At 45.6% G+C, this 22432-nt stretch overlaps 1 protein-coding gene across 1 annotated transcript; it reads left to right on the top strand.

Annotated features, from left to right (window-relative positions):
• The first annotated feature begins 12853 nt into the window (after positions 1 to 12853).
• LOC136465569 (uncharacterized) lies at positions 12854 to 22113 on the top strand. Its single transcript, XM_066464248.1, has 3 exons — positions 12854 to 12980; positions 13184 to 13324; positions 21956 to 22113. The coding sequence occupies exons 1-3, from the start codon at positions 12854 to 12856 to the stop codon at positions 22111 to 22113; spliced, it is 426 nt and encodes a 141-aa protein (XP_066320345.1).
• The last annotated feature ends 319 nt before the right edge of the window (positions 22114 to 22432 follow it).

Below are 22432 nucleotides of genomic sequence, written 5' to 3'. Positions count from 1 at the left end.
ACCTTAGTGTAACACCCAAAATTTTTACCACAAATTAGCAATTAATTCTTAGCATTTATTACATTTTCTAGGTATTTTTAACTTAGGCCAAATAATAAAAGTTGAATAAATAAAATAAACTATAAGTTTAGAAACTTGTTTGTTGCATTCATGCCGAGTCATATGGGTTTTGATTGAGTGTAGGGCTAGAAGATTTGAAATTTGTATTCAAAACTTATTTGAATGTGGCTTAAAAATGAAAATGGAGAAAAATAGAATTTGATAAACGTTTGATTTGAAAAAAAAGAGAAGGACACCTTCTGGCCCAGCTAGCCCGGCCTTTTTCCCCTCCTCCTCCCGCTGGCCTGTCCCGGCGGCCTGCCCGCGACTGCACCGCGCAGCCTGCTCGCTTGGGCCCGCTGTTTCTTTTCCGCGCCGGCCCACACCGCACGCGGCCCAGCTGGCCACCCCCGCACGCGCACGCTTCGCTGCGGCCCGCTTCACGCGACGGCACGCCGCTGCGGCCTGCTTGGCTTCACCCGCGTCGCTCGCCCTCTCCCTTTCTCTCTCGCTGCGCTCCGGCCCCACCGGTCAGCGCCCTTTCCTTCTTTCCTTTCTTCTTCCCCGAGCTTCCTTTTCCTCCCCCGGCGTTTTCCTTTCTTCGGCCACCGATGGCGCGGCCATGCAGGGAAAGCCACCGCCGTCGCCCCCGCATGGCAGGTGACCGAATCCCCTGCTTCCCTTCCTTATTCCGCGCACCACCCGGCCTATAAAACCCCGAGCTGACCCCGCCTTCTCTCCCCATCCTCTGCCCGCTACCGAGAGCTACCGCCGCCAGCGAACTCCCCTTCCCCGAGTCCTAGCCCCGTCGCCGACGAGTCCCGAGGATCCGCCGCACTCGCCCGCGCCCGTAGGTACCTCCACTTCGCGATTTTGGCCTCGTTTTCCTCGGATTCCACCTCACCCGCGCTCTCTTTCTCTCTCTAGAGCCCCGCCGCCGTCGACACCGTGTCTGGAGCTCGTCCCGAACGCCGCGTTCCTCTCCCAATGACTCGTGGTGAGCTCCCCGTCTTTTCTGTGCCTCCTGTTTGCTGATTCGTGCTCTGGGGCGCCGTACCGGTGACATCCAGACCCGCCGGCCATGGCGCCGCCGTCGATTGCGTCTTCCCCGGCGACCCGCTGTCCCCGTCATGCCTGCGCCGTCAGATCTGGAACGAGCGGTCTAGATTAGATACCCCTTCGGGGTAAGTAATCGGTCCACCGTGGACCCGTAGACCTGGGCCATGGCGCTGCGTCAGCCAGTCCACCAAGCCACGTGGCACACCGCGCCAACCAGCAGCTGCCGCGTGTCGCCCAGTCAGCAGCCACGGGTCAAACCACGGTCAGCCATGCACGTTTTGCAGAAAAGCCCCCGCTTTTTCCAGAAATCAACCCGCAGTCCAGTCCAGTTCAAACTAATTTTTATTTAGTCCTGTTTTTATTCATTCAAGTCCCTGAAGTTTCCAAAAATAGTAAGCCCGGTCCAGATTTCATTTAAATTCAGATTTTTAATTATTTTAATTCGGAAATAGGTTAGTTTATTTACAGAATTGCCATTACATCTTATTTCATGCATAACTTTCACGTTTTAAGTCCGATTTGAGTGATTCTTTCGCTCATGTGTTCGTAGAAATGCGTAGAACAGATCTATAAGCTTTTCAACATATGTTTTCACTGTTTGGTGTTCTGTTCTAATAGAGTTCTATCTTGTATGCATGTAATGATTGGAATGATGCTTGATTGATGATTGGATCACGATTAGAGGGTGAGCCATTCGAGGTGACTGAGGACCCCCAGCAGGATCAGCAGTACTCCCAGGACGACTTTGAGGAAGGCAAGTGTACCAAAGGCCCCTTGTTACCTATGAACTACTACCACTTACATTCATGCATGAGTTTAATTTGAATTGCCTTTAAGGACTTTACCTAGATGATTCATTGTACCACATATCCTTGATACCTGGGTTTTTTTGGGTAGGCATTCTGGATAGATGCTGCAGCGCTTAACATGAAGTAATTGTTAAACATATTTAAAGACTATATGCAATGTGATAAAATGGAACTTTTTAGCAATAGATAGGGGGCTAGAGTACGGGGTTGAGTACTCTAGTGCCTCTCCATAAGGACTTTATCCTGAAGCGGCAACCTAGGAGGGACCGTACAACCCCGAGTGTCAAATGGCTCTGACTTTAACCTATTATCTAGTTTGTACTAGCTCGTCTGTAGCTCCAGTAAGGGGTAAGAGGGTATCTTTCCTTTTTCTGTTAGGGTGTGCACCATGCTGCGATGCCCACGTGTGCCATTCCTTTGTAGCTACGATTTGTTAGTGCAACTAGCTAAGGGTTTCATAGTGAAACTCTGCCACACTTCCTAGGAAGAGGTGTAGTGGGTCTCGCGAACCCCGGCATTGGGAATCACGGCTCGGTGGGTAAAGATGTACAATTTCTGCAGAAATAATTAACCTGTTATAACAGCCGTGCTCACGGATACGAGCGGTCTGGATCCTTCGAGATTAGTGGTTACTGTGGATGATGGATGGTTGGGAATTGAGACATAGTTGGATGATACTTTAATACCACTTGGGAATTGGGACTGTTCATTAAAGTAGTAATTTCAGGTTGCTAAAAATTGATCAACTAAAATTGCGAACCGCAGTCAAACAGTGTCAAGCCTATTTGAGCCTCATAGATCCCTTTGTTATACTTGCTAAGCATGGTGAGCTTACACTTGCTTTACATCCAATGAAAATCCCGGATGGGTAACAGATAATGGATATGAAGAGTTTCCGGAGGATGTCCAGGACTACTAGGAAGACGTTCACCAGTTGGAGTCCCTGTGGCAGTTGGGCTAGTTTTTCTGCTGTGTCTGTAATAATATTGCCTTCGAGCAAACTTTGTATTTAACTTTATGATGAGATATGCGATGTAATAAGTACTTTACTTTGATACTACTGCAATTTGTGATATATGTGTGTGTTTGGACATCCTGGGCGCACATATATGAGTACTTGGTTTTGCTTTGCAAAATTGGGTGCGACAAATTGGTATCAGAGCTATAACTGATTGTAGGACGAACAACCTAGTTAGAAATGGTCGTTTCTAGGATCACATTATCTTTATTTTACTACTTTAATTTGCTATAAAATTTTTGCTTATATTCTGTTCTTTATCCATTGCCAAAAATTATTTTGTTCTAATACTCAACCTTTTCATTCTTATAGATGGCCCGTACCAAGCTGACCGCGCACAAGAGGACCATTCCGATGCCCACCAGGAGGACCAGGTTCACTTTGGGCAAGCGTGTCCCAGCACATCTGGTGGAAGCTCTGAGGAACCAGGAGGAGGAACCACCTGTGGAGGTGCCCATGGGGGAACCTCTGGAGGACTTGCTGGAGGATCCAATGGATGAAGAAACAGAAGAGGTGCCTATGTTCGAGGAGCCCATCGAGATCGAGGATTCTGAGGAAGATCCTGAGGAAGTACAGGAACAAGGTGGCCAGGAGGGAGCAGGTGACCCCGATGATGGAGATGGTTCTGATGATTCTGATGCTGATGGAGGTGATGATGGTAATGGTGGAGACGGTGGAGACGGTGGAGACGATGGAGACGGTGGAGACGATGGGGATGATGACAATGATGATGATCACAATGCACCGTTGGCTCAGGGATGGACTGCGGAGATCCACTACGACTTGGAGGGTGATGGCTACTACCACCCTAGGCTTCTCGCACTTGTGCATCGCTACCACCCTGGAGGCACTGTTCAGTACAGGACGGAGCATTGGACCCACCCCGACTACACCGGCTTCTGGGAGACAGAAGTGTACATCCGAGAGGGGACTCGGGTGCGCTACATCCACCGCGCCACCACTGCACGGCTTACACGTGCGGCCGTCATCAGGGATGCAGCTCGACAGGCGTTGATGGTCAACCGCGACCGTCACTTCGACGACATCGCCTGGGAGGATGACCGCTATCTTCCCCGCCGTCGGAGCGGACAGTCTACGTGCAACATCGCTACACCACTTGGAGAGGCGAACCTGAGGCTGAGGCCTACCCTGTTGTGCTTGGCTGAGACCCACACTGACTTGGATCAGGCCCTGGATGAGCTCGATGTCATGGGGAGGGCCTACATGCAGCTGGCTCGTGAGAACGCTACACTGAAGCAGCAGCTAGGAGGTCCAGATGTGGAAGATTCAGGAGTACCCGCTCAGTCACCCCCGAGGACCAAAGGAGAGTCCGGAGACCCCAGCACCAGCACCACCATCGACCCGTACCCATAGGAGAGTCTTAAAAATATGTAATAAGCACGCGTAGCTACGCGAGAGAGTATTTAGTTTCTTTCTTTTAATGGTTGGACAAGTGTTAGTTGCATGGTTGGATGTTTATCATTATGAATAATGTTTGATTTGGATCTTTGATATGATTGTGATGACTTGTGGGCATGTCCACGGTCATTTAGTTAAGGTTAAGGTTTAGGGATATTATGAATAAATAGTTGGGTTTCGTTTTATCATGCTGTCCATTCTGTATCTTTCGGAACAGTCTGTCTTTATCAGTTCATATCTCATAATCTAGATACTCAAAGGTCATGAAATTTTTATGGAGATAAGTAGACTTCAACATCTTTCTTCCGGCTCTGGAATCACCTCAATAGCTAGTATAAATTGTGAGATACAACTGTTGTAAGTCGAGGTTTCTGTGCTGTCAGGATTCCGGAACAGTACTTCTTATCGTCTGAATTTGACTAAGTAAATGTTGGAATCTGAAAAAGTATTCTAAACGAAAGTTGTAGAGAATTTCATAAGCTTTCCAGAAAGGTATGCTACGCAATCGTATGATAAACAGAGACTGAGATATGCTCGTTTTACAGCACTGCTGCTATCCAACTCGCTGGAAAAATTCAGAACAAATATCTTCTTGCATACCCTACATATATCTCTTGTCTACACCTACTCTTGTTACACCAGTATCTTGTAAGAGTTATATGCTTGGACATGTGAGACTTATATGATGCCTCTACAGATGGTGAACACCAGGAGGAACAACCAGGGAGGCGAGGAACCGCCACCACCGCCCCCAGTCTCCATGGAGCAGCTGATGATGATGCAGACCCAGTTGCTTCAGCAGATGGCCCAGAACATGCAGAACATGGGGCAAGGGAATGGAAATGCACCCCCTCATGTCAGGGATAAGAGGGGAGAGTTTCTGAAAGGACACCCACCTGTATTCAAGCACTCTGCCGATCCACTCCAAGCTGATGACTGGCTACGTGCCATAGAGAGGCAACTGGAGATTGCCCAATGTGATGATAGGGAGAAAGTTTTATATGCTTCTGGACAGTTGCAGGGAGCTGCACAGGATTGGTGGGACTCATTCCGCTTTGGCCGCACCGAAGCTAATCCCATCACTTGGGCTGAGTTTCGCAGTGCCTTTCGCACTCATCACGTGCCTGCGGGACTGATGAAGCTGAAGAAGAAGGAGTTCTTGGCTCTCAAGCAGGGGGGCATGACTATTGCTGAATATCATGACAAGTTTATACAATTGTCACGGTATGCACCTACTGAGGTAGACGAGGATGGAAAGAGGCAGGAGCTGTTTATGGAGGGCTTGAATGATGGTCTCCAGTACCAGCTGTTGTCCCATACCTTTGCTAACTTCTAGCAGCTGGTGGACAAAGCTTTAGTGATTGAGAACAAGCGCCGCCAGATGGAGGACAAGAAGAGAAAATTTCAAGGACAGCAATCTGGGAGCAACTCTCGCTTTCGTACCAACCCTCAACAAACTCAACCTCAGCAGCGCTATCAAGGTCAGACAGGTCTCAACCGCAACCAGCAGCAGCAGCGTGCACAGCAGCAGCAACAGCAGTTCAAGGCACCAGCTCAGCACCAGCAGCAACCCAATAATGTACCAGTGAGGAATAATGCCCCCAATGCTTCGCAGAGGAATGGCGCATCAAAAGCGCCAAATGCAGTTAATGACAACAAGTGCTTCAATTGTGGAGAGCCGGGACATTACTCTAATAGATGCCCCAAGAAGACTAACTCACAGCAGAACTACGTTCGGGGAAAGGTGAACCATGTTACTGCTGAAACAGCTCAGGAGGCACCGGATGTGGTGATCGGTACGTTTCCGGTCAACTCAAACTCAGCTACAGTACTTTTTGATTCTGGTGCTTCACATTCCTTCATAACATACACATTCATAAAGAAGCATGGTATTCCAGTAAGTGTTATGAAGAAACACATGTTAGTAAGCTCACCTGGTGGGGTAATGAAAGCAGAGTGGATATGCTTAGCTGCTAGTCTCAGCATAAGGGGGGTAGAATTTCAAGCAAATCTTGTAGTCATAAATTCCACCGGTATCGATGTCATCTTGGGTATGGATTGGCTAAGGTTGCAGAAAGCAGTTATTAATTGTGGTAATAGCTCGGTGAATCTTATCACTTCAACTGGAGAAGAAGTGGTGTTTGTGGCAACTCAGTCTGCTACAGAAATCTGTCGGGTTAATCAGTTGGAGGGCACAATCTTAGAAGATATAAGGATAGCAAATGAGTACCCGGATGTCTTTCCCGAGGAATTGCCAGGTATGCCACCTGACCGAGACATCGAGTTTATAATTGAACTTTTACCGGGAACTGCACCCATAGCTAAGAGACCCTATAGAATGGGAGTGAATGAATTAGCAGAACTTAAGAAACAACTAAGGGAATTGCTAGATAAGGGTTATGTTCAACCTAGTTCATCACCATGGGGTGCACCAGTACTGTTTGTAGAAAAGAAGGATGGTACACAAAGGATGTGCATAGATTACAGGTCACTTAATGAGGTCACAATTAAGAACAAGTACCCATTGCCTAGAATTGATGACCTATTTGACCAATTGAAAGGGGCTTGTGTGTTTTCCAAGATTGATCTTTGATCTGGATACCATCAATTGAGGATAAGGCGTACTGACATCCCCAAGACCGCCTTTGTGACCCGCTATGGACTGTATGAGTTCACAGTTATGTCTTTTGGTCTGACTAATGCACCTGCCTACTTCATGTATTTGATGAACAAAGTATTCATGGAGTACCTTGATAAGTTTGTCGTCGTGTTTATTGATGACATACTAGTGTATTCTAAGAATGAAGAAGAACATGAAGGGAATTTGAGATTGGTGTTGCAAAAGCTTAGAGAACATCAACTTTATGCCAAGTTCAGCAAATGTGAGTTCTGGTTAAAAGAAGTATCTTTCCTTGGTCACATAATCTCTAATGGAGGAGTAGCAGTAGATCCCAAGAAGGTTAGAGATGTGTTGAGTTGGAAGCCACCTAAGGATGTTAGTGAGATTCGGAGTTTCCTGGGTATGGCTGGGTATTATAGGAGATTCATCGAGGGATTCTCTAAGTTAGCCAAGCCCATGACTGTGTTGTTGGAGAAGAATGCCAAATTTGTATGGACTAAACAATGCCAGGACAGTTTTGAGGAGTTGAAGAAGAGACTAACTTCTGCTCCAGTGCTCATCTTACCTGATCTCACCAAAAGTTTCTCTATCTATTGTGATGCCTCACGGCAAAGTCTAGGAGGTGTTCTTATGCAAGAAGGCAGAGTTGTTGCCTACGCATCTAGACAGCTGAGGAAACATGAGCTAAATTATCCGACTCATGATCTGGAATTGGTAGCTGTGGTGCATGCTCTTAAGATATGGAGGCACTACTTGATTGGTCATAAGTGTGAGATTTATATGGACCATAAGAGTCTAAAGTATATATTCACACAGTCAGATCTGAATCTGAGGCAACGAAGATGGCTCGAGTTAATTAAGGATTATGATTTGGATATTCACTATCACCCGGGAAAGGCTAACGTTGTAGCAGATGCCTTGAGTAGAAGGAGTTATGTGAACATGGCCTATACGACTCAACTACCTGAAGAGTTGTGTGAGGAGTTCAAATACTTGAATTTGGGTATTGTGGCCAACACCATGGAGTTAGAGGTAGAATCCACTCTGGAACAAGAGATTTGTAAAGGACAGATGGGTGATGAGAGGATCAAGGATATTGCAGAGCGTATAGTGATTGGTAAAGCCCCAGGATTCCATATGGATGATCAAGGGACAGTATGGTTCGGTAAAAGGATTTGTGTGCCAGAAGTAAAATCTATTAGGGAGTCTATCTTGAGGGAAGCTCATGACTCAGCCTATTCCATACACCCAGGAAGTACTAAAATGTATCTTGATCTTAAAGAGAGGTACTGGTGGTATGGACTAAAGAGAGACGTAGCAGAACATGTGGCTATATGTGACACGTGCCAAAGAGTGAAAGCAGAACATCAGAGGCCAGCAGGTTTACTATAGCCTATGAAGATACCCGAGTGGAAATGGGATGAAGTTGGAATGGACTTTATAGTTGGATTACCCCGTACACAGAAAGGATTTGACTCTATCTGGGTGATTGTTGACCGATTGACAAAAGTGGCCCATTTCATTCCGGTCAAGGTAACTTATTCGAGTGCAAAGTTAGCAGAGTTATATATGGAAAGGATTGTATGTTTACATGGTGTACCAAAGAAGATTGTTTCGGATAGGGGTACACAGTTCACATCACATTTTTGGTAGAAATTGCATGAGTCAATGGATACGAAGTTGAACTTCAGCTCAGCTTACCATCCTCAAATAGATGGACAGACCGAAAGGACAAATCAGATTTTAGAGGATATGCTAAGAGCTTGTGCTCTGCAGTATGGGACAAGTTGGGATAAGAGTTTACCTTATGCCGAATTCTCCTACAATAATAGCTACCAAAAGAGTCTTAAAATGGCACCGTTTGAGGCATTGTATGGTAGAAAGTGCAGAACACCATTGTTTTGGAATCAAACGGGGGAAAGCCAAGTCTTTGGACCAGATGTTCTACAACTGGCAGAAAAACAAGTGCAAACAATAAGGCAAAACCTAAAGGTTGCACAGTCCCGACAGAAAAGCTATGCGGACACGAGAAGAAGAGATTTGGCATTTGAAATTGGTGACTTTGTCTATCTCAAAGTTTCACCCATGAAAGGAGTAAAGAGATTTCATACCAAGGGAAAGTTATCACCTAGGTATGTGGGACCATTCAAGATCATTAACAGGAGAGGAGAAGTTGCTTACCAGCTAGAATTACCAGAGCAGCTCTCAGGTGTTCATGATGTCTTCCATGTGTCGCAACTTAAGAAATGTTTGAGAGTACCTGAGGAACAACTACCCTTGGAAGAACTGGATATCCGAGGGGATCTATCATACAAAGAGTATCCAGTGAGAATCCTGGAAACAGCGGAGAGAATCACAAGGAGCAAAATAATAAGAATGTGCAAGGTTCAGTGGAACAGACACTCAGTGGATGAGGCAACGTGGGAAAGGGAGGAAGATCTGAGAACTGACTATCCCAATCTCTTTGAACCATCCGAATCTCGAGGACAAGATTCATTCTAAGGGGGGTAGGTTTGTAACACCCAAAATTTTTACCACAAATTAGCAATTAATTCTTAGCATTTATTACATTTTCTAGGTATTTTTAACTTAGGCCAAATAATAAAAGTTGAATAAATAAAATAAACTATAAGTTTAGAAACTTGTTTGTTGCATTCATGCCGAGTCATATGGGTTTTGATTGAGTGTAGGGCTAGAAGATTTGAAATTTGTATTCAAAACTTATTTGAATGTGGCTTAAAAATGAAAATGGAGAAAAATAGAATTTGATAAATGTTTGATTTGAAAAAAAAAGAGAAGGACACCTTCTGGCCCAGCTAGCCCGGCCTTTTTCCCCTCCTCCTCCCGCTGGCCTATCCTGGCGGCCTGCCCACGACTGCACCGCGCGGCCTGCTCGCTTGGGCCTGCTATTTCTTTTCTGCGCCGGCCCGCACCGCACGCAGCCCAGCTGGCCACCCCCGCGCGCGCACGCTTCACTGCGGCCCGCTTCGCGCGACGGCACGCCGCTGTGGCCTGCTTGGCTTCACCCGCGTCGCTCGCCCTCTCCCTTTCTCTCTCGCTGCGCTCCGGCCCCACCGGTCAGCGCCCTTTCCTTCTTTCCTTTCTTCTTCCCCGAGCTTCCTTTTCCTCCCCCGGCGTTTTCCTTTCTTCGGCCACCGATGGCGCGGCCATGCAGGGAAAGCCACCGCCGTCGCCCCCGCATGGCAGGTGACCGAATCCCCTGCTTCCCTTCCTTATTCCGCGCACCACCCGGCCTATAAAACCCCAAGCCGACCCCGCCTTCTCTCCCCATCCTCTGCCCGCTACCGAGAGCTACCGCCGCCAGCGAACTCCCCTTCCCCGAGTCCTAGCCCCGTCGCCGACGAGTCCCGAGGATCCGCCGCACTCGCCCGCGCCCGTAGGTACCTCCACTTCGCTATTTTGGCCTCGTTTTCCTCAGATTCCACCTCACCCGCGCTCTCTTTCTCTCTCTAGAGCCCCGCCGCCGTCGACACCGTGTCTGGAGCTCGTCCCGAACGTCGCGTTCCTCTCCCAACGACTCGTGGTGAGCTCCCCGTCTTTTCTGTGCCTCCCGTTTGCTGATTCGTGCTCTGGGGCGCCGTACTGGTGACATCCAGACCCGCCGGCCATGGCGCCACTGTCGGTTGCATCTTCCCCGGCGACCCGCTGTCCCCGTCATGCCTGCGCCGTCAGATCTGGAACGAGCAGTCCAGATTAGATACCCCTTCGGGGTAAGTAATCGGTCCACCGTGGACCCGTAGACCTGGGCCATGGCGCTGCGTCAGCCAGTCCACCAAGCCACGTGGCACACCGCGCCAACCAGCAGCTGCCGCGTGTCGCCCAGTCAGCAGCCACGGGTCAAACCACGGTCAGCCATGCACGTTTTGCAGAAAAGCCCCCGCTTTTTCCAGAAATCAACCCGCGGTCCAGTCCAGTTCAAACTAATTTTTATTTAGTCCTGTTTTTATTCATTCAAGTCCCTGAAGTTTCCAAAAATAGTAAGCCCGGTCCAGATTTCATCTAAATTCAGATTTTTAATTATTTTAATTCGGAAATAGGTTAGTTTATTTACAGAATTGCCATTACATCTTATTTCATGCATAACTTTCACGTTTTAAGTCCGATTTGAGTGATTCTTTCGCTCATGTGTTCGTAGAAATGCACAAAACAGATCTGTAAGCTTTTCAACATATGTTTTCACTGTTTGGTGTACTGTTCTAATAGAGTTCTATCTTGTATGCATGTAATGATTGGAATGATGCTTGATTGATGATTGGATCACGATTAGAGGGTGAGCCATTCGAGGTGACTGAGGACCCCCAGCAGGATCAGCAGTACTCCCAGGACGACTTTGAGGAAGGCAAGTGTACCAAAGGCCCCTTGTTACCTATGAACTACTACCACTTACATTCATGCATGAGTTTAATTTGAATTGCCTTTAAGGACTTTACCTAGATGATTCATTGTACCACATATCCTTGATACCTGGGTTTTTTTGGGTAGGCATTCTGGATAGATGCTGCAGCGCTTAACATGAAGTAATTGTTAAACATATTTAAAGACTATATGCAATGTGATAAAATGGAACTTTTTAGCAACAGATAGGGGGCTAGAGTACGGGGTTGAGTACTCTAGTGCCTCTCCATAAGGACTTTATCCTGAAGCGGCAACCCAGGAGGGACCGTACAACCCCGAGTGTCAAATGGCTCTGACTTTAACCTATTATCTAGTTTGTACTAGCTCGTCTGTAGCTCCAGTAAGGGGTAAGAGGGTATCTTTCCTTTTTCTGTTAGGGTGTGCACCGTGCTGCGATGCCCACGTGTGCCATTCCTTTGTAGCTATGATTTGTTAGTGCAACTAGCTAAGGGTTTCATAGTGAAACTCTGCCACACTTCCTAGGAAGAGGTGTAGTGGGTCTCGCGAACCCTGGCATTGGGAATCACGGCTCGGTGGGTAAAGATGTACAATTTCTGCAGAAATAATTAACCTGTTATAACAGCCGTGCTCACGGATACGAGCGGTCTGGATCCTTCGAGATTAGTGGTTACTGTGGATGATGGATGGTTGGGAATTGAGACATAGTTGGATGATACTTTAATACCACTTGGGAATTGGGACTGTTCATTAAAGTAGTAATTTCAGGTTGCTAAAAATTGATCAACTAAAATTGCGAACCGCAGTCAAACAGTGTCAAGCCTATTTGAGCCTCATAGATCCCTTTGTTATACTTGCTAAGCATGGTGAGCTTACACTTGCTTTACATCCAATGAAAATCCCGGATGGGTAACAGATAATGGATATGAAGAGTTTCCGGAGGATGTCCAGGACTACTAGGAAGACGTTCACCAGTTGGAGTCCCTGTGGCAGTTGGGCTAGTTTTTCCGCTGTGTCTGTAATAATATTGCCTTCGAGCAAACTTTGTATTTAACTTTATGATGAGATATGCGATGTAATAAGTACTTTACTTTGATACTACTGCAATTTGTGATATATGCGTGTGTTTGGACATCCTGGGCGCACATATATGAGTACTTGGTTTTGCTTTGCAAAATTGGGTGCGACAAATTGGTATCAGAGCTATAACTGACTGTAGGACGAACAATCTAGTTAGAAATGGTCGTTTCTAGGATCACATTATCTTTATTTTACTACTTTAATTTGCTATAAAATTTTTGCTTATATTCTGTTCTTTATCCATTGCCAAAAATTATTTTGTTCTAATACTCAACCTTTTCATTCTTATAGATGGCCCGTACCAAGCTGACCGCGCGCAAGAGGACCATTCCGATGCCCACCAGGAGGACCAGGTTCACTTTGGGCAAGCGTGTCCCGGCACATCTGGTGGAAGCTCTGAGGAACCAGGAGGAGGAACCACCTGTGGAGGTGCCCATGGGGGAACCTCTGGAGGACTTGCTGGAGGATCCAATGGATGAAGAAACAGAAGAGGTGCCTATGTTCGAGGAGCCCATCGAGATCGAGGATTCTGAGGAAGATCCTGAGGAAGTACAGGAACAAGGTGGCTAGGAGGGAGCAGGTGACCCCGATGATGGAGATGGTTCTGATGATTCTGATGCTGATGGAGGTGATGATGGTAATGGTGGAGACGGTGGAGACGGTGGAGACGGTAGAACTCGCTTAGTAGCTTGATAGCTGTATTTTTATGTTAAGAGTTGCTGTTGCCGTATTACTAAATGTTGCATCATCATTTCATGCATGTAGATCACAAGTTGGTAGAGTTCATGCCCATGGACGAACAGGATTATGAAGAGGTCATTGAGGAGTACGAGGAGGAGATCCTCGTGCAGGAGGGAGCCCCGGAGCCTTTTGGTACTGACTTTGTTGAACCATCGCCCGCCCAAGGCAATCCCCGATGCATAACCCATATTTTATGATCACTGAATATATATATGACGTGCATTTACGTTATAGGTATTTTATGGAAACTACTTGCATAAATATATCTTCCTATGAGTCCTACTAGTATAGGTCGAGTTGCTGCAATGCTCAGGATTTCGATAGCGTGAGTAACCTGCCGTTACTCACAAATAGGTGATAATTATGATCACTCATGATAAAATGATGGAAAGGAAAAATGGTGATCGGGCAGGGATATGGTTTGGGTACTAGTGGGTGTAAGAGGTTGTGTCCTACGGCCAATAGGGCATAGCTTGGTTACACTTTTTCCCTGTCTGTGTCGGTTAAGGACCAGCCATTGCAATGGATGCTAGACAAGTCACAGATCTATTATCTCGAGCACATACTTGGGTATGGGCGTAGGGAAGACTTGTTGCTCTCTTATCGTGGGTTCCAGCTCTTTCCGAACCAACTGATTGGAGGCGGGGATGGTGGAGGTCCTTGCACCGCACTAAGTTCGGGGCTTAGAAGCGAGGGCTTGGAGTCCAAGTTTGGATGGGGACCTAGACCCCTCGGTAGGAGGGTGATGGGTTGGTCCTACTTGTGCCTAGGGTACAAGCGGGGCATGTGTTTTCAAGGTACCCAGCTAGGCACATTGGTTCATGAATCACCGCTGAGTAAGTACAACTTGTCTTAACTCTAGCATCGTAGTAAGAACTGAAAGATGGAAGGTGATGATATGGAACTGATTGCTCAACTCTTGCTTGAAAGTAGAACAGGTGTTTACATAGAATGGCTAGATAATAAATTAATACAGCTATTAATAATAACATAAATAAGGACTCACTATTAGTATTGCTTTCTGCAAAAAGGAAACCAGCAAACCATAAAGCTTATCATATCCCTTGGAGTCAAGAAATTATTCCCACTAGTCGGATAAGTCTTGCGAGTACATTGTGTACTTAGGGTTTATTTACCCCTATCGCAGGTAATGCATGAGGAGTACTGTTGTGTGAAGGATTATTCTGGTGGGCACAGACAGATCCTTGTTCTTTATCGCTAGATGTTTATTTGTATTCCGCTATTTAATATTCCACACTCTATGGAAATGTAATAATGCACTTTTTACAAACTCTAGATGTTTGAAATGGATTAAGTATTGTAACTCGTTCTCATTATTGGATCCTTGGGAAAATGTGGATCTTTTGGGCTCTCCCTTGGGGTGTGCCCGATGGATACCGCCTGCTGTAGCTTGCTTTCAGGGTGCTTAGTGTCTGGTGGAAGATGAGCGCCTTCGTAAGCGCGTTATTTCGAGTGATTCTACCACAGTTGGTACTAGAGCCAATAATGAGTTTATGAGTTCATCACTCTTTTCCAAAACTTAAAAATTTGACCAACAAAAGTTTTGTGAAAAGTAGGATGCGATAAAATTATCTAAGTAAGTATAAGCCCTAGAAATATGGTCTATCTAGGATAGCGGCACTGATTTTATCTAATCAGTTTTCTGTAGGTACACTGACTTACGTTGCGTAAGGAATCACTTAGCATACGGAAAGTGAGTGTTCGGTGTACCAAAAATTTTATGAATGCCGCTATATTCCGGCTTGAGCGAGCGTACATGCCGATACATGCATCATGATAATAGAATCTTACTTAAACTAAAGTCCCCCTACATGTATAATTGGATTAGTAAATTGATAGGACAACTAAAAGAATGCTTTAATAAATGTCTTGTCATTTCTCTAATCCCTTGCTTCTGATCTGGAAGGTTATCCTAAGTGGTTGGTTCCTATCTCTTACAGATGAATCTGAGGTCCGAACGTGGGAGCACCAGTGCCAGTGCGGGCCACGGTCTTGGCGAGGGCCTAGGTGAAAGTGGCTGAGCCAATGAGCATGGCAACGGGGAGAGCCATGAGGCTCCACTTCTGGCTCCTCCTCCTCCGCCACCGCCGCCTCCGATGACTCACATGGAGATGATGGCAAAAATGATGGCTGCTCGCCGTGAGTCGGCCCGTGCCATGGAGCTGCTGGCACAGGCTATCGCTGGTTTCGCCCGTGGAGGCCACGGGGGCAATGGTGGGAACAGGGGTGGTGCCCATGGTCCTGGGTGACCCTACTCTTACCAAGATTTCCTCAAGACCCACCCGCCCACTTTCACACCGACAGCTGAGCCCCTAGATGCATAGCACCGACTTCGCATTCTAGAGCAGAAGTTCCTATTGCTCAACATGACTGATGAGCAGAAGGTGCGCTTTGCAGTGCAATAGTTGTTGGGGTCTGCGAGTGCATGGTGGGATACCTTCAATGCCATGTAGTAGCCAGATCATCGGGTGACCTAACAGGAGTTCACCGCAGCATTCAGAGAGTTCTATATTCCTGCTGGTGTGCTCAATAGGAAGCTGACTGAGTTCTTGGACCTACGACAAGGTAGTTTGTCAGTGATGGACTATGTCAATAAGTTCAATCACTTGTCCTAGTACGCTGGAACTCATGTGGACATAGACGAGAAGAAGGGGGACCGCTTCTATCATGGCCTCTCTTGCAGCCTTTAGGAGAAATTATATACTGGGAACTATCAGACCTTTGGGGCGATGATGAATGCTGCCATCGCCATGGAGGGCTTGCAGCGGGATTCCTAGGTAGAATGGAAGTGGAAGCGGGTGGCTACGGGGTCTTCTGGCCATCCTCATACTTAGAAGATATAGGTTGTCCGACGAGTGCCCTATCAATCATCAGGCAGGCATTTATTTTGGCAGCCCCAGCATACTTCTTAGACTTCTTCCATGCAGTACTTTGCACCCACTCAGCAGGTGCAACCCTAGCTGCCTTAGGGATAGCAGGTCCTACCTCGCTAAGGATTGGGGAACAAGCTTGACGCTTATTTCAAATGTGGCAAGGATGGCCACTTTGCCCGAGAGTGTCCCCCAAACTAGCCAGCCCAGTCTGCTCAACCATCGGCTAATTCCAGGCTTATCAAGAGGATAGTGATCAAGAAGAAAGTGCTAGCCAGCCGATCCGGATAGGTGAATTTCACGGATGCTGAGCAGATATTGCAGCAAGAATCGGTGATGGCTGGTATGTTCACCATTGATTCCCATCCAGCTTATGTGTTATTTGATTCTGGTGCATCACATTCATTCATGAGCATGGGATTTGTAGACTGGCACAATATACCTCTTATGGCTATACCGTATGCCTATAGAATCCATACTCTTGGTGCACAGATGTGCATCAATACTTAGACAGACACAATGAGCTTGGTATTAGCCACTCATACTTACCGTCTCTAGTTCATGGTGCTACCTAGACAAGGCATTGATGCTATTCTTGGAATGAACTAGTTGTGGGTATATGGGGTAGTCTTGGATTTGAAGCAGAGAATTGTGGAGTTACTGCTTCCTTCCTCTAAGGATAGGATGTCTCTTCTTGTACCCTCAGATCTAGTCTTACCTGTTGCTGCTCATGCTAAAGCCTCTCCTGATCTTACCTCCATCCCTATGGTATGTGAGTTCCTGGATGTTTTTCCTAAAGATCTACCTGGGTTGCCACCGAACAGAGAGGTGGAGTTCTCCATTGAGCTAGAGCCTGGTACTGCTCCTATCTCCCAATGCTCGTACCGCATGGCTCCAAAGGAGTTGGTTGAAATGAAGAAGTAGCTAGAAGAATTGTTGGAAAATGCTTCATTTGTCATAGCTCTTCACCATGGGGTTGTCCAGCCATTTTTGTGAAGAAGGATGGCACTCTTCGGATGTGTGTGGATTACCACCCTCTTAATGCGGTAACCATTAAGAACAAGTATCCTTTGTCCCGCATAGATACTTTGTTCGATCAATTAGCTGGTGCCAAGGTGTTCTCCAAAAATTGACCTCCTTTCAGGCGATCATCAGATCAAGATTAGACCACAAGATATACCAAAGACAACTTTTTCTACTAGGTATGGGCTGTATGAGTACCTAGTAATGTCTTTTGGTCTCACCAACCCTCCTACATTCTTCATGTACCTGATGAATTCAGTCTTTATGCCAGAGCTGGATAAGTTTGTTGTGGTGTTCATTGATGATATCCTGATATATTCCAAGAATGATGAAGAGCATGCCCAACACCTTCGAATAGTACTGGCTCAATTGAGGGAACACAAGCTGTATGCTAAATTCCGCAAGTGTGAATTCTGGTTAGATCAAGTGTAGTTTTTGGGGCATGTGTTGACACGTGATGGTATCTCTATTGACCCTAGCAAGGTGCAAGATGTGTTGAATTGGAAGTCCCCCAAGTCTATGCACCAGATTCATTAGTTCCTTGGTCTAGTTGGGTACTATCGGCATTTCATCTTGGACTTCTCCAAGATAGCTCAGCCGATGACCAAGCTGCTCCAAAAAAATGCCAAGTTTGACTAGAGCCTAGCCTGTGAAGAAGCCTTCCAAGCTTTGAAGACATTTCTGACCACTGCTCCTATGTTGGCCCAGCCAGATATTGATAGGCCTTTTGATGTATACTGTGATGCCTCGAAGACGGGGTTGGGATGTGTGCTTATGCAGGATGGGTGTGTGATAGCTTATGCTTCGCGCCAACTGAAAAAACACGAAGTAAATTACCCCACTCATGATTTAGAGCTGGCTGCTGTGTTCCATGCTCTAAAAATTTGGAGGCACTATCTGTTGGGCAACAAAGTGCATATTTTACATATCATCAAAGCCTCAAATATATCTTCACTCAGTCTGAGTTGAATATGAGGCAAAGGAGATGGTTGGAATTGATTAAGGATTATAACTTGGAGGTACATTACCACCCAGGAAAGGCCAATGTGGTAGCTGATTCCTTGAGCCAAAAGTCATATCAGGTTGAAGAAACACCTTTGTCTCTCAACCATGTAGAGGTGCTGGCTCACATTGCTTTGACCTTAGAGTTGCTTGAGCAGATTATTCTAGAGCAAAGGCAAGACACTGAAGAAATTCCTCACATTAGGAAATTGATTGCCGAAGGGCATGGCCCTCACTTTAGTATTGATGAGCAAGATGTAGTGAGGTACAAGGATAGATTGGTGGTTCCATTCAATGAGGAGCTGAGAAGGAAGATTTTGAGTGAAGCCCATCATTCAAAACTGTCTATTCACCCTAGTAGCAACAAGATGTACTATTATTTGCTCCACTTGTACTGGTAGTCCAACATGAAGCATGACATCACCCAATACGTTGCAGAGTGCAACACTTGTGGGAGAGTGAAGGCTGATCATATGCATACTCTGGGATATTTACAGCCCTTGCCCATTCCTATTTGGAAATGGGAGGATATTTCCATGGACTTCATTGTGGGTTTACCCCGCACATCCAAGGGCTATAACTCTATCTGGGTCATTGTGGATCGCCTTACCAAGTTAGCTCATTTTCTTCTAGTGAATTCCAAATATTATGCCAGACAGTATGTTGAGTTGTACTTGAATCGGATTGTGACCCTACATGGAGTTCCCCTTACTATCATCTCTGATAGAGAATCAGTTTTTGTCTCTCGCTTCTAGGAGCAACTCCAGAAGTGTCTTGGAACTAGTCTCCTTTGTAGTTCAGCCTATCACCCCTAGACTGATGGCCAAACTGAAAGGGTGAACCAGGTGCTCAAGGATATGTTGAGAGCTTATGCCATTTCTTTTCCCGAGAAATGGGATGGATGCCTGAAGTTAGATGAATTTTCTTACAATAATAGCTACCAAGAGAGCATTCGTATGGCACCTTTTGAAGCTCTATATGGGAAGAAATGTAGGACACCACTAAGCTGGGTTGAAGTGGGAGACCGTGGATACTTTGGGCCTGATTTCATCAAAGAGGCTTGAGAGCAAGTCGTCATTATCCAGAGTCATTTGAAGGCAGCTCAGAGCTGATAGAAAGCCTATATGGACAAGCGAAGAAGGCCCTCAGAGTTTGCAGCTAGGGATTATGTGTACCTCAAGTTGTCTCCTATGAGAGGGGTGCATCGGTTTGGTATCCATGGCAAGCTAGCTCCTCGATACGTTGGTCCTTACCAAATTTTGAAGCAGTGTGGCCCAGTTGCTTATCGTCTCCAACTTCCTGATATTTTATCTATGGTACACAATGTGTTTCATATGTTGCAATTGAACAAATGTTTACGGGTTCTTGATGAAGTTATAGAAATTGAAGGACTTCCACTCCTACCTGATTTGACTTACGTTGAGCACCCTATCAAGATATTGGATGAAAAGGAAAGAGTGATAAGGAACAGTGTGGTAAAGTTCTACAAGGTGCAGTGGCAAAACCACTCTGAGGATGAGGCCACGTGGAAACAAGAGAGCTATATATTGAAGCATTATCCCCGCCTTCTCTCTGGATCTAATGAGTAGTTGTTACGTTGAAATGTACTTCCTATCTCCTTCCCACACTAGGCACATGAAATCTCGGGTCGAGATTTTGTTTTAGGGGGGGTAGATTTGTAACACCCTCGGTGTTACACTGTACAGTCTTTTGCTAAAACACTGCATGAGCACCATACTTATGTGTAAATGTGTGTGATATAGAGTTTAAAGCAATATACGGAACTTGAAACGTTTTTTAGAAACACAAAACAAATGTTATAGTTCATGTCGTGTTGTATGTTATGTATCACGGCTACTGCAAGAACTGCTTTGTTCTTGTAGTGGATGAGGACTAGGACCATGGGCTTGGTCATTCTATATTTCATCTCACCCTTGTGCTTTTGGTTGGAGATGACTATGAAACTGGCTATGTATTAAACTACGTGTGATGTTGATGTCAAACTACTTTGCTTCCACTACTTTTAAACTTGGTTTGTAATAACTATGTGAACTCTGATGTATGTGAGATATTTGTAAACTATGATGTAACATGTGACTGGTTATGTTGAATCATTACAATCTTGGTTTGTATGTTTGTTGTTTGAGATCCTTTGAGATTTCATCGGACTACCGGGTTTATATGGGCTCAAGTATGACGGTTTCATCGCTTCGGCGATTGCTATTGTACTTGTGCTCTTATAAATTGGACGGTTTTGTGATAGCTGGTATCAGAGCAAGGATTCAACATTAAACTTGTCATATATGTATTTAAAACAAAGGTTTTATTCTATAAACAAATCTAAAGTGTGCCAGTGGTCATCTCCTTTATGCCTAGTTAAGGATTTTTAGGTGGCTATTTAAGTACTAACATGGGGGTTTTTACTTTCATCGTCCATACGGCGTGCTATTGTATGGGTGCCATTCACTTGAGTGGTAATGTATGGATCAAATGCCTCTACACCAAGGTAAGAAGGTAAGTTAATGAGTGGCATGACCGCAAGATGTGAGCGTGCGGTCAGGGAGAGCTAGCTTTGATACGGATGTATATGCATGCTTGCATGTGTGTATGGTGCGTATTTAATTGTGGGTAATAAATTATCATCGGGTAGCTTTGATACGGAAGTATATGTATGGGTATACATATATGGAAGTATTTAGTTGCAACCTAGAGCCCAGATCTACATTTCTGTACTTATAACTGTTGGGTTGGGCTGAAATGAATTTTCTATAGGTACACTAACAACGAAACATGTAGCTCATTTAGTTATGATTATATCGAGAGAACGTATGTATGCCACCGCGTATGTCATTAGGAATTATTTTTCTAAGTTTGTGAGGACATACGGAACGCACATACATCATGGTGCATTATTCCTTCATGTTATTGCATTGTTTCCCCCTTAAATGATCTTATGGTTAGGTAACTCATTTCTATAATTCCATTGTCTCACTTACTTGTAACCTTTTGCTACAGATGGCAGCCCCAGGAGCCCCTGTTGCTAGCGACACCTTTCTGGCATTGTTTGGGACTCCCACCTTACTGTGGTGGGTGCTGAACTCTATCGGGTACGCTAAACCGCCTCGCTACTTTTGGAGCAAAGTGGTAACTGAGGGACAGAGGTGGTATGATGTGTGGGTCACTGTCGTAGCCCGTGTGGACAATCCTCAATGGCAAGGATGGAGTGTTGAGTTAGATGGATAGACCCCTTGGGAAGGTACCCAAGTGGCCGCTTTTGAGGTTCTCAGCAAAATCTGTCAGGAATTCAGTGATGAACTTATAAATGGGCCAGTTGGATCTTTTCCTCGTGTGGATGCATCACAGACCACTTGGACCCAGCAAGGCGGTAATGCTTTAGTTAGAGATAGGGATGAAAGAGTAGGAAGTAGTAATGCTGCAATGAGTGCCATGTATGCAGTCATGAGGATATTTTATTCACGCCAAGATAGCTACATCAGCTGTATGTAAGAGCTCCAAAGAGCATAGGCTGCACAGCGTAGGATGCGAGGACATGTGTGTAGGCACCAAAGGGCAGTTAGAGCAGCCCAACATGAGATAGATAACTTCATGATAGCCTTAGAAGCTCACCGGAGGTAGTTTGGCCGTGCTGTTGCAGAAAGGGATGTAGCTAGAGCTGAATTACAGGACATCCATGCTGAGAGGGATGATGTTATTCATCTTGCTGAAACAAGAGAGGTAGCTAGGACCAGGATAGTATTCTATGCTGCTAGGCAGACCATAGAGTTTGACCGCAAAGAGCAAGAACTCATCCGCCAGATTGAGGAGCTTTAGATTGATGGTCATCGCCTCAACAACATAATTAACCCAATTATTCCTCCAGCTCTAGCGGTGGAAGAAGGCCCTAATGTGTTGATTGCTGAGGATGATGGCATGGAGATGGATGTCGAGGTGGAGCCTGAAGATGAAGAGGTGGAGCCTTTTGAGGACGACCACGGTGATGGTGTGTCCGACATCGATAGCGACCACCCCAAGGAGTAGCTTAGCTATAGTAGTAGCTAGCTAGATGTAGTAGCTCTTTATCTTCAACCCTCATGTAATGAACTCGTGTTGTAGGTGTCAATTTAATGATGTACCCTTTTGATGTTATTGGAACTATGCATGTACTACCTGTGATGATGGTACTTTTCAATGAATTTCCAGTTGTTTTTGACATGAAAAATTTGGCATGTATGGAACATGTTGCGAGTACAATAAGTGATCCATTTGGTGATGTTATGTTGTGGAAATGAATTATTGTGCCTCTGTGTTATTATATGAATTTATGATTCTCTCCAGTAATTACAGTGTGTCATGATTA

This window comes from Miscanthus floridulus, chromosome 7 (assembly GCF_019320115.1).
Source record: "Miscanthus floridulus cultivar M001 chromosome 7, ASM1932011v1, whole genome shotgun sequence".
Classification (NCBI taxonomy): Eukaryota; Viridiplantae; Streptophyta; class Magnoliopsida; order Poales; family Poaceae; genus Miscanthus; species Miscanthus floridulus.
This window is presented reverse-complemented; position numbering and strand designations above follow the sequence as displayed.